At 38.2% G+C, this 13,314-nt stretch overlaps 1 protein-coding gene across 1 annotated transcript in view; it reads right to left on the bottom strand.

Moving 5' to 3' along the window:
- Window positions 1-319: 319 nt before the first annotated feature.
- Window positions 320-13,314, bottom strand: part of PRR14L (proline rich 14-like) — a 58,045-nt gene continuing 45,050 nt past the window's right edge. The window contains exons 9-10 of the mRNA XM_008566417.1: window positions 3,268-3,339; window positions 320-2,042 (exon numbers count right to left, since the gene is read on the bottom strand). Coding sequence (XP_008564639.1) covers window positions 1,766-2,042; window positions 3,268-3,339 — 349 coding nt within the window. The 3' untranslated portion in view covers window positions 320-1,765. The remainder of the gene's footprint in view (window positions 2,043-3,267; window positions 3,340-13,314) is intronic.

The following is a 13,314-nucleotide window of genomic DNA, read 5'->3' as shown; positions in this document are numbered from 1 at the left end:
ATCTGCAAAGGAAAGGCACATAGAGACCCCCACCCCCACCCCATCTCCCCACCCACTCACAAATGGGGAAACAAAAGAAACCTAGGAGAGTTGGCCCACAACCCAGGATGGCACCACTCACTCTCCTCTAATAGACTGACTTGAAAATGTCTCTGGAGCTTTTGCAGCTCCCACCGATGGCTGCTTCATGGCAGTGGCTCCTAGGAGGATGGGAAGAGATGACCAGTGTCCTGAGGCTGGCTTTAGCATCCTAGTCACCAGTCAAGGAATGTTAATTCTTTAAACTCTTGTTTTGAGAGAGAGACAGAGAGAGAGAGAGAGAGAGAGAGAGAGAGAGAAAAGATAAACCACAAAGGAAGGAGAGGAGGGGGAGCAGGGCGGGGTACACAGATCCACTGGGAAAGGAATGAGACCCCGGTGCCTGCTGACTCACGCTGCATCCCCCTGCCCACAGGCTCTTGTAGGCACCCAGAAACTCAATTAATTCTGAAAGTTGACAACATTTCCAGGAGGTTTGACACAGGAGCCCAGAGTGCAGTGAGGTGCCCTCAGTAAATGCTGCCAGTGGAGTTTCATGATCCCACAAGAATGCATTACTGGGTCTGAGCAACTACCCTGAATCTCTCTCCACTCTTGGAGCAGGCTGCTCTGATAGCTGCAAACACTCTGGGTGGCCCTTAGTCACTACCCGAGCTGTTGTACCCAACTTTGTTTCATACCACCATTTCAGATAAAACCCATGGAGACCACACCCAACCTTGGTATTTTTTACATGATCAGGAGAGAAACCTGCTCTTACATCACTAAATACACATAATTAGTAGGCAAGAGTGAGAACCTAGACGAAAAAAGTGCTCCCTCTAATGAGCTACACTAGAAGTTGGAGATGGGGAAGGGACTGCTTGAAACACAGGAATGAGAAAATGTCTCTTCCACGCACTGATCAACTGGGTCGAATGCCTATTATGTATTCTTAAGACACGTATTGTCCTTCTCCTTAATGTCTTCAAAAAATTGTTTTAAAATCACATTTAAAGGCTCCAAACATGCAGCAATAATAATAATAATAATAATAAAAGGAAATAAAACAAATGAAAATAACACCACAACATTAAAAAGTGCAACTTACTTCAAACGGGGCCTGGATGGGCTCCTCTGGCACTAGTGACCCACAGTCACAGAGGGGAGAAAACGAAGGGAAAAAGCCACGTGAGCTCGCGCACATGCGCACTCACACACACAACCTCACACCAACAGGTTCTGGGCAGACAGACTCAAAGGATTAGAAAACACAACAGCTCATCTTTGCTCAACTACTGAAATGAGCCAGTGAGACCACACAGGACAGGATGCCAATTTCCCCTCCCTAGGCCATGTTTCTAGATAATCTTGGTCTAGCACCACTGTAAACAAAGTGGAACTTTCATATGGACGTGCAAATGCTGTGAATCCTTGGAATCATAGTGTTACTTAAGACATGCTGCTTTTTCCTCCTGTGGATGGCAAAGATTGAGGAGGAGGAGGCCAGATGTCATTCAGGAGCATTTCCAGGAGAAAGGGAGCATTCCTGAGGTTCTATACTAAGCAGTAGAATTAGAGGACTCTCCTTTACCAGTTCCTAAAAAGGTTGCACTTTGAAATAGGTAAAAATTCATGGACTGTGCATTTTGAGTGATTTGGGTTGTAGGGCAAAATTAGGCAACCTCTTCCAAGGAGGTCCAAAAAAAAAAAATCTAAAATTAAGACCCCCAAACTGAATTGCTTCTCAACATCCTGATGATTGATCCTGTTCCTCTTCCTTGGCAAAGAAGGTTTCCAGTTCCATTAGTTTCTGTATCAAAAGAGCATCCAACTCTCGACTCTGCAGAGCTGCCTTCTGGGCCCTGGTAAAGCTGCCTGCCACCTTGACTTTACCTCGAGCTCTCCTCTTTCGTGGGACTGTAAAATCCTGAAATTCTAGAACTCGCTTCCTCTTTTGTTGGCTGATTGAAATTAGCGTACCATTTCGTTCCTTGGGTTCCTCAAAGATAGTCTCTAAACACCTAAGGACAGAACACAAAACAGAATCAGCAACAGACTGACTCACATGGCTCATCTCCTGGGTCACCAACCCTTCTAGTCAACAGGGACTGTTAGATACACTAACAACTTCTTCCTCAATTGTTTCATTTTATTTTTTTTTTTCATATAGAAAAAAACCCACATAAGTTTTTATGAATATGCACTACATGCACATAGTAAAAAAAAATTCAAACTAGATGATGGGTATAGAATAAAAGAAAAACCAACCCCACCCCTCCACCAATAGGTAACCCCAATAACACTGTTTTGTGCATTCTCTCATTTAATTTATAGACATGCATAAATAAGCATATATTATCAATGGTCACTGCTTTTCTGTAAAGGCCCAGATAGTAAACATTTTAAACTCTGTAAGCCACACAGGTCTCTGTTATTACATACACGGTCCTATAAACTGTGCTTCTTTCACAGATCAATACCCTTTAAAGATTGTTCCAACTTAGTACACAGGTATCTGACTTATTTTTTAACAGTTATACAGTATATTCCATTCTAAGAATGGATCATAATTTTTTTTTCTTCCTTTTGGTGGCTGGCCAGTGCAAGGTTCTGAACCTGTGACCTTGGTGTTATAACACCATGCTCTAACCAACTGAGCTAACTGGCCAGCCCAGGATGGTTCATAATCTAATGAGAACCTTAGTAATGGATATTTTAGGTTGTTTCCAATCCTTTCCTTTTATTTAGCAATGCTGTAATTATCAGTCTTGTACAAATGTCTTAGAGCACACATACAAAATCATATGACAAAATCCTAGAACTTTCCTGCTACATCTTAGACACAACAGGCATTTACTAAATGTTCACTGACTTGAACTGAATTCAGACCCAAGGGTGGCCAAGTGAAATTGCTTCTGTATTTGGGTTTGGAACCATATTTGAAGATCAATGATTATTAGTCCTGAAGAAGGCAGCTGGCACATTTTGTAAAAACACAAGTGCAAACTAAAAGGATACTACATTTTACATTTTCTATATCTATCTAACCCAACACACATTTCTTTCCCATCCTATCACCAACCCCAATTCAAGTGTTGGGAACAAAAAATACCAATTCTAGTTATTTCTATGTACCGATATTGGCAGAACTGAACATAACCTCTTTCTGAAGTGAAAGGACTGAAATTCACATCAATCATTTCAGAATTTTTCCCTCTCTAATATTTCCCAGCTGTATGTACATACCTATTTGCCGGAGGAGACTTATAATTCTTGTTGGTATATATTTCTTCTAAACTAAACTCCTTCTTCTTTAACCTGAAAACAGAAAAAAATGAATTCTTCATGCCCTCTCTAGAGACAGCAGACTAGCTTCCCAACTTTGTGCTTTCCATTCTTTTACTTTCAACCTTTCTGTAATGTTTTAGACGTGTCTCATGTGAAAGAACAATTATGTACTGAATTTTCTTTTCTAGGCTGCCAATCTTCAACTTTATGAAATTTAGTCCATTTATACTTACTGGGAATGATATATTTGGATTTATATTTATTATCTTATTTTACAGCTTCTTTATGTCTCACCTTTTCTTTTCTTTTTTTTTGTCTTTTGTCTTTTTCCGTGTCCGGCAACGGATCGCAACCCTCAGTGTTGCCCCCGTACCGGACCGGGGACCGGCAACGGGATTGCAAGCCTCGGGGTTGCTCCCGCGCCTCGCTCAGCCAGTGAGCGGGAACCGGTCTGTATGTGGGATCCGAACCCTCGGGTGGGAGCGTCGCCGCGCTTCCCAAGCGGCGCACTTATCCAGTGCGCCACCGGGCCGGCCCATGTCTCACCTTTTCAATGTTTCTTTTCTTTTCCTTAATTGATTGCTCTTTTTTACCCCCATCCACTAACTTGGAAATTGAACACTCTTTCTATTCTTTTAGTGGTTGGCAAGAATTTTAAAGAGCACATTTAACTTAAACTTATGTGAATCAATATTTTTACCCTTCTAAATAACACAAGATCCCTGGAACTTTGAACTCCAATCAATACTCCCCATTTATGTTGTTATTGCTCTTTTTTCCTTTTTTATTTTAACATTTATTTTTTGGAAAAAAAAAATCAGGCCATTTGGCCTGTGGCTTCCTTGGTCTAGATTTTCTTGATTACATACCCATGGTATCATTTAACATGTTCCCTTGACCTGAACATATGGGAAATATTATAGGTATTTCCTATAAATTGGCCATTAAACATAGAGGCACGATCAGAGTTAGGTGTTGGATATTTTCTTTTTGGCAGAAGGACCTGTCCCATTATGTGGGACAAGGTTCTCTTTTTGTGGTATTAACAGCCACCGATGAACACTGTCAATATTATTTCATTAGGGTTGTAAATGCTATCATTCCTCCTTCATCAATTAGGTAGAATTCTTCTATCCAAAGAGAAACTTCACGCTCACTATCTGGTTCCTTCCCTTTACTTACCAATTTCTAAAACACTGAATTGGTTCCCCATATCCTTTGAAGATGGTCAATGGGCGGGCTGTTTTTTTAAAGTATCATTATAAATTACTGGATTTAAGCATATTTGATATGCTTCAATCTATTGCACTTACAAGGGTAGTTCCGAACCCTCGGCGGGAGCGCCGCCGCGCTTCCCAAGCGGCGCACTATCCAGTGCGCCACCGGGCCAGCCCATTCCATGAACTTTTTGATGTACCCTTGTATTATACTTTTGGTGTTCAGACTGTCTAATCTGTGGCCAGTGGGGGTCTCTCCTCGAATTGGTTCCTGAATCCCTTTGACATGACTCTAGCAGTCTTTGGGAGCTTTGTTACTTTCTGGTGATAAGATATTCTATACTTACCTTGTACATTTACTACCCTAGACCTGTAATCATTCTCCAAGGGGCCCTGGTTCGCATACTAGAAAATTTACCCGTTTGACATGTACAATTCAGTATTTTCAGGATATTCACAATGTTACTCACTGATTACCACTATCGAATTCAGAACACTTTCATGATCTCCCCACCCCAAAACCTTGTAACTGATGGCAGTCACTCTGACTCTCCCTTTCCCCATCCAGCACCTGGCAACCAGTAATCTACTTTCTGTCTCTATGGTTTTTGCCTATTCTAGACGTTTCAAATAAATGTAATCATATAGTATGTGCCCTTTTCAGTCTGGTTTCTCTCATTTAGCATACTGTTACCACAGTTAATCCATGTTGTAGCATGTATCAATACTTCATTACTTTTTATGGCTGAATATTTCATTCTTTCTATTTTTTAGCTAGTATGAATAATGTTGCTATGAACATACTTGTACAGTTTGTGTGTACAAGTATGTTTTCAATTCTCTTTGGTATATACCTAGGACAAGAACTGCTGTGTCATATGGTAACTCTATGTTTAATTTTTTAAAGAACTGACAAATTGTTTTCCACAGTAGCTATACCATTTTACATTCCCATGAGCAATGTACAAAGGTTCCAATTTATCTACTTCCTCACTATACTTGATATTTCCTGCTTTTTGTTATTTTTTTAATTATAGCCATTCTATGGGCTGAAATAGCCATTCTATGGGCTGAAAGTGGTATCTCACTGTGGTTTTGACTTACAGTTCCCTAATGACTAATAATGTTGAGGCTCTTTTCAAATGCTTATTGGCCATTTGTCTATCTTCTTTGGAGAAATGTCTATTCAATTTTTTTGCTCATTTAAAAAAGTTGAGTTTTTTTGTTTTTTGTTTTTCCTAAAAAGATGGCCGGTAAGGGGATCTTAACCCTTGACCTGGTGTTGTCAGCACCACGCTCACTAAGTGAGCAAACCGGCCATCCCTATATGGGATCCGAACCCGTGGCCTTGGTGTTATCAGCACCACACTCTCCCGAGTGAGCCACGGGCCGGCCCCCCAAAAAAGTTGGGTTTTGTTGCTGTTGAATTGTAAGAGTTCTTTACAAATCGTGGATGCTAGACTCTTACTTTGTAAGTATTTTCTCCAATTCTGGGGTTTATGTTATCTTTAGTAGACCTTATTTTTTAGGTTCACAGCAGAAGTGAGCAGAAAGCACAGCATTCCCTCACTTGTAAAAAACAAAGAAAAAAAGAAAACAAGAAAAAGAAAATACAAGGATATTCTCAAGTGTAAAAAGCAAAAAAAGATAAAAATAAATAAATACAGAGTTCCCATATACCTCTACCCCCTCACATGCACAGCTTCCTCCACTATCAACGTCCCACACCAGAGTGGTGCATTTGTTAAAATAGATGAACTTACACTGACACATCATTATCACCCCAAGTCCATATTTTACGTTAGGGATCATCCTTGGTGGTATGCATTCTGTGAGTTTTGACTAATGTATAATGACATGTATTCACCATTATAGTATCATGCAGAATAGTTTTTGCTGCCCTAAAAATCCTCTGTGCTCTGCCCTCCCCCTGCCCAAACCCTCAACAACAACTAATCTTTTTATCATCTCCACAGTTTTGTCTTTTCCAGAATGTCATATGGTTGGAATCACTGCATATGTAGCTTATTCAGATTGGCTTCTTTTACTCAGTAGTATGCATTTAAGGTTCTTCCATGTTTTTTCATGGTTTTTCAACTCATTTTTTTGAGAACTGAATATTACATTACCTGGATGTACCACAGTTTTCCATTCTCTGAAGAACATCTTGGTTGCTTCCAAGTTTTGGCAATTATGAATAAAGCTGCTATAAACATTTGTGTGCAGATTTTTGTGTGGACATGTTTTCAGCTCACGTTGGTAAATAGCAAAGTAGTACAATTGTTGAATTATATGGTAAGAGTATGATTAATTTTGTAGGAAACTACCAAACTGCCTTCCAATGTGGCTTTACCATTTTGTACTCCCAGCAGCAATGATGAGATTTCCTGTTTCTCCACATCCTTGCCAGCATTTGGTGTTGTGCACTGGACTTTGGCTATTCTAATAGGTATATAGTGGTATCTCCTTGTTGTTTTAATTTGCAATTTCTAAATGACATTTGATGTTGAACATGTTTTTACATGCTTATTTGCAATCTGTATATCTTCTTTGGTTAGGTGTCTGTTCAGATTTTTTGGGGGGGTTGGCATTTTTTTAGTTGGGTTGTTTTCTTATTGTTGAGTTTTAAGAGTTCTTTGTATATTTTGGATAATAGTCCTTTATCAGACATGTCTTTTGTAATTATTTTCTCCTAGTCTGTGGCTTGTCTCCTCATACTCTTGACGGATTATCTTTTCAGTTTCTTGATAGTGCCCTTTGATGAATAAAGTTTTAACTTTTGATAAAGTCCAATTTATTTTTTCTTTTGTTGGTCATGCTTTTGGTCATATCCAAGAAACCATAACCTAATCCAGGAGCGTGAATACTTACACTTCTGTTTTCTTCTATGTGTTTTATAGTTTTAGCTCTTATATCTAGGTCTTTGATCCATTTTAAGTTTTTTTTGTATATGGATATCCAATTTCACACATAGCTATCCTGTCACCCCAGCACCATTTGTTGAAAAGATTATTCTTTTCCCACTGAATGAACTTGGCACTTCTGTTGACATCAATTGAACTTTGATGTTTATTTCTGGACCCCCAATTCTATTCCATTGATATATATGCCAATATCAGACTGTTTTGATTGATTATTGTAGCTCTGTAGTAATTCTGTGTATGGGTCATTTAACTGTGCATATAATAAGTTTCTTTTTTTCAAGGTTGTTTTAACTATTCTGGGTTACTTGTACTACCACATGAATTTAAGGATCAGCTTGTCAATTTCTACAAAAAAGGCAGTTAGCATTATGATAGGTATTGCAGTGAACCTGTAGATTATTTTGGGTTGTAATGACATCTGGTGTTCATAGACTGGAGAACTGTGAACCTAATCTATGAGCAAAAGCTGTCTTTCCATTTATTTAGGTCTCAATCTCTTTTAACAATGTTTTAGGAAACTAGGTTTTGTTTTTGCTTTTTTTTAATGTTACTGTAAATAGAATTATTTTAATTTTTGGATTGTTCATTGCTAGTGGACAGAAATACAACTGATTTTCTTTCTTTCTTTTTTTTTTTTTGCATATTGATCTTGTATACTGCAATGCAATCTTGCTGAATTCATTCATTACCTCTAATAGTGGATTCCTTAGTGGTTTCCATATATAAGATACTTTCATCTGTGAATAGACACAGTTTTACTTACTTTCCAATCTGAATGCTGTTTATTTCACTTTCTTGCTTAATTGCATGAAACCTCTTAGTATAAACTCTAGTAGAATGTTGCATAGAAATGGTGAGAATGCTGTTAGTGGGTCTGTAAATTAGTGCAGCCATTATGGAAAACTGTATGGAAGTTTTTCAAACAGCTACAAATAAACTACCATATGATCCAGCAATCCCACTACTGGGTATATATCCAAAGGAATGGAAATCATTATGTTGAAGTGATACCTGCATTCCTGTGTTTATCACAGCTCTATTTACAATAGCCAAGAGTTTGAACCAACCTAAATGTCCATTGGACAGATGACTGGGAAAGGGAAATGTGATATATATACACAATGGAATCAGCCATAAAAAAGAATGAAATTCTGCCATTAGCAGCAACATGGATGACATTGGAGAAAATTATGTTAAGTGAAAAAAGCCAGGTATAGAAAGGGAAATACCACATGTCTTCACTCATAAGTAGGAGCTAATAAATAAATAAAAAAGAAAGAAAGAAAGATCACATCAGTATGTTGAACTTTCAGAGGAGAGAACAGAACTGTGGTTACTAGAGGTGGGAAAAGGGGAAGGCGAGAGGGGTTAGCCAGAAATTGCCTAACTGACACAAAGAATGGTTGTTTTGCAATGATGAATATGCTAATGATCCTGATTTGATCACATATTGTACACACAGGTACTGATATTCAAGTCTGTACCACGAATACATATATCAATGGTGTTTCAATTAAAAAAAGGAAAGAAGAAAAAGAAAAGAAAAAGAAATGGTGAGAGTGGACGTCTTTGTCTTGTTCCTGATTAGGGGAAACCTTTCAATTTTCACCATTAAGTATGATTTTAGCTGTGGGTTTTTTGTAGATCACCTTTATTTATTTGAGGAAGTTCCCATCTATTCCTAGTTTGTGTAATGTTTTTGTTATGAAAGAGTGCTGGATACTGTCAAGTGCTTTTTCTTCATCTATTGAGATGATCTTGTATATTTGTTCATTTCTGTCGCTTATAACAGAATACCTGAAACTGGGAAATTTACAAAGATATGAAATTTATTTCTTACAGTTTTGCATACTGAGAAGTCTACGGTCCAGGGGACACATCTGGTGAGGGCTTTCTTCTACAGTGACGCCAGAATGGCCTGAGCAAGACAGCCAAACTCCTCACTTGTTCTCCTTTTAAAGCCATCAGAGCCACGCTCATTAGTCCATGAATGGATCAATCCATCCACAAGGGTACAGTCTTCACAATCTAATCACCTTTCAAAGGCCTTATCTTTCAAATACCATAACTGGATTTCCACTCTCTTAACACTGTTATGATGGAAATTAAATTTCTAATACATGAACTTTTTAGGGACACATTTGACCCACAGCATCCTGTGTGTGTTTTCCTTTATTCTATTAATAAGGTGTACTACACTGATTGATTTCCTATGTTCAACCAATTTTGCATTCCTGGAATAAATCCTCCTTGGTCACGTGCGTAATCCTTTTCAGATGCTGCTGGATTTGGTTTGCTACCATATTGTTGAGGATTTTTATATGTACATTCATAAGGTTCTCTGGCTGCTTTTAAGATTATCTTTTTGACTTTGGAATTCTGAAGGTTTCTTATGCAATTAGGTATGAAATTCTTTCTTCTGATTGATCCTGCTTGGGATTCATATCTTTTATCAGTGTTTAACTTCCCAAACACTATCCTTTCCCCTATTCTCTCCTCATCTCTTACCGTCCCTTTATCATACTTCCCATATTTATTGTTTCTGTACTTCATTCTGAAAACTTTGTTCTGGTGTGTTCTTCTGCTCATTAATTCCATTTAGCTCTACTTAACCTGTTGTTAAACCCATCTATCTATTAAGGTTTTATTTTGGTAACTTTATATTTTTAGAAATTCTACACAGTCCCATTTCAAATCTACTTGTTCATTTTCAAGCATCTCTCACTCCATTATTCCTATTTTTCATCTCATTTTATTTCCTTAAACATATAAAACATACTATATTTTTCTCCAATAATTCCAGTATCTGAAATATTTTCAGATTTGATTTGTTGTTTATTATTCCATTGGCATCCATGCACAGAACCTTTTTCCCTCCATGCTTTACTTATTTTACTATAAGTTGTTTCACATTCTCTTAACTTTTATTTAAGGCCAGATTTGGAAGTGGATTCCTCAAGGAGCTAAGTGTTTGTTTCTGCCGGGAACTTGATGGTACTACCAAACCAGGACCACTATAAGTGAAAATCTCAGCTTAAAGGTTTTTTTTAGTCTATCCCAGGCAACATGGATTCAGGCCGCAAATCCACGAGAAGACCAGCTTGTGGTTAATTAATTCTCAAGGGGGAATTCTTTTCCTCCACTCAGTGCCAGGATTTGGGGAAGGCAATTTCCTTTGCTGTCCTCTTGGGAGTTGGGGAGGGAGAGGCACAAAGTCTTATTTTGGGTTCATCTTCATATTGAGGTTATAGCCCTTTTGTGTGTGTTGGGGGTGGGAGGGAGGTTTGGCCATTTTAATGGGTGATGTGTCATATTAGACTTTCATCTTCGTAAGGACATAGGCTTTTGTCTCTTGTCCCCTGCACTCATGTGGCCAATGAAAACCTAAGCTCAATGTAACCCTGATTTTGTAAATGCTCTCAAAGCAAAAGTTGGCTTTAATGCTCATTTACCTCTCTCCTCTCTGAATTGCTACTTTCATTTAGTTTTTGGTCTCCGAGAGTTCCTTATTCTCCTGAGAATTTACTTATGCACTTAAAGACTAGTATTTATTAAGCACTGTTATTTTTAAAGGGAAAGTTAGCAAGGCAAGGTAAACAGCTACCACATTGCTAAAGCAGAAGTTCTAGTAGCTCGCATACATCTAAAGTCACAGGATTAGGGTGAAATGAAAATTGAGGTGGAAGGTTATGAATGCAAAGGTTTTAAACCCTAGCTCTGTCACTCACTGGCATTATTACAAATCACAGGGTTTGCCTCTCCAAGATTTGATTTGGCTATGCCAATTTATGATGAAATTGTGGCAGAAATTTAAATTCATCACCTAAAGTTAATGCATTTTATTGGACAAGACTGCTGCATTTTTCATCATGAGAAAGGCAGGTTCAGAACTTTCACTGAAAAGTGTCATCATAAGGCATAGCCTTGATGCTGAGATATGCTGCCACAAACTAAGCAGGATATAGCAACAGTTTTTGAAGGCATCTGTTTTCTGGCCTAGAAAAAGACCAGTGGACACTAAATCCCTAGGATGATCAAATTGCTTGAGTGACAATGGCTTTTATATTCTGACCTAGAGAGAAAAATCTATAAATAAGGCCCAAGACCAAAAATCAGGCATTTGGGGTGAGTTCAAATTCAGTTTTTGAGAAAATATATCTCTCATTTCTAAATGTTTATAGAAGAAATGACTGCAGAAATAATTAAAACACAGAAGTCTTAAGAAATATTTATTTCACTGAAACCCCATCTATTTTATACAAATGGTAGTATTCTATAGACGGTGTTTGTCTCTTGTGTACCATTATCTTACAGCATTATTGACATTGGTATACAAATATACAAGACATTGTGGTATACAAAGAATTGCACCTGATTTTCTTTCTTTTTCGTGACTGGTAACAGGATTGCAACCCTCGGTGTCGCGCCTGTACCGCGACCAGCAATGGAATCGCAACCCTCAGTGTCGCGCCCGCACCGCCCTCAACCAGTGAGCAGACCGGTCTCTACATGGGATCCAAACCCTTGGCGGGAGCGCCGCCACACTCCCAAGTGCCGCACTCTACCGAGTGTGCCACCGGGCCGGCCCCTTCTTTCTTTAAAGATTGCATGGGGCCGAGCCCGTGGCGCATTTGGGAGAGTGCGGCGCTGGGAGCGCAGCAGTGCTCCTGCCACGGGTTTGGATCCTATATAGGGATGGCTGGTGTGCTCAATGGCTGAGCACAGGGCAGCCGGTCTCAAAAAGGACAAACAAACAAACAAAAAAGATTGCATGGCATTTAATTCTTTTGAATGAATGTACCATAAATATTTTACCAGCCCTTTATTGTGAAAATGTTTTCAATCTTTTGTCATTACAAATCATAATGCACGAATAGCTTTATATACTTATCATTTCTTTTATATAGAAATATATCTGTATGATAAATTCCTAGAAATAGAATTATTGCATCAAAAGGTCTGTGTATTTCTAATTTTGATATAGCTCTTTAAACAAGCAATGTGGTATTAATTATCAAATTTTGTGTTTTTGTCAATTTGACAGCTACAATAGAATATTTTGTAATTTGTAGTGTTCTCACAATGTGTGAGAATGATCCTTTTTTCCATATGTATAAGAGCCATTTGCATTTCCTTATCTGAAGATGCAGACCATATCCTTTGCCCGTTTTTCTGTTGGGATTTTTTTTTTTTTTACTTATCAATTTTTAGAAGCTATGTGTATGTGTCTATGGAAATTAGCCCTTTGGGATACAAATTTGTGTTCTGGTGTTTAGGTTCTTTCCCCAGAATTTCTTTCTTCCTCCCACCCCCAGCAAAAGTTCTTGATTTTTTATTATTTTATCTTAATATTATATATTTTTCAGTGTTTTATCTTATGGCTTCTAGGTTTATTTCATAATCAGCCACTCTAGTTAGAAAGTTATAAGGTATAGCTCCAACTTTATCATTCTTAAAATGGCTATCCAGTTGTCCCAATAGCAATTTACTGAATAATCTGTCTTTCCACCACTGCTTTGACAGGACACATTTGTCATATACTACATTTCTCTATATTTGTGTCTACTTCTGGACTTTCAGTTCTGGTTTACATATTTCTATATTTATGTTCTTGCTAATTATTGAGACTTTATATTTTAATATGGCTCAGGGCTAGTACTCTTATTTCACTCCTTTTCTAAATTTCCTGGTTATTCTTGCTTTTTTCTTTTTTCCTATGAACATTGTGTTAAAACGCATACCTTTCCATTTATTCAAATCTCTTTTTAAAAGAACATCTCTTTTTTTTTTTTTCCTTTTTGTCTTCTTTCGTGTCCGGCAACAGATCGCAACCCTCAGTGTCGCGCCCGCACCGGACCGGGACC

Source organism: Galeopterus variegatus, unplaced genomic scaffold, assembly GCF_000696425.1.
Source record: "Galeopterus variegatus unplaced genomic scaffold, G_variegatus-3.0.2 Scaffold241, whole genome shotgun sequence".
NCBI classification, from domain to species: Eukaryota; Metazoa; Chordata; class Mammalia; order Dermoptera; family Cynocephalidae; genus Galeopterus; species Galeopterus variegatus.
The sequence above is the reverse complement of the archived record's forward strand: the minus strand, read 5'-3'. Positions and strand labels throughout refer to the sequence as shown.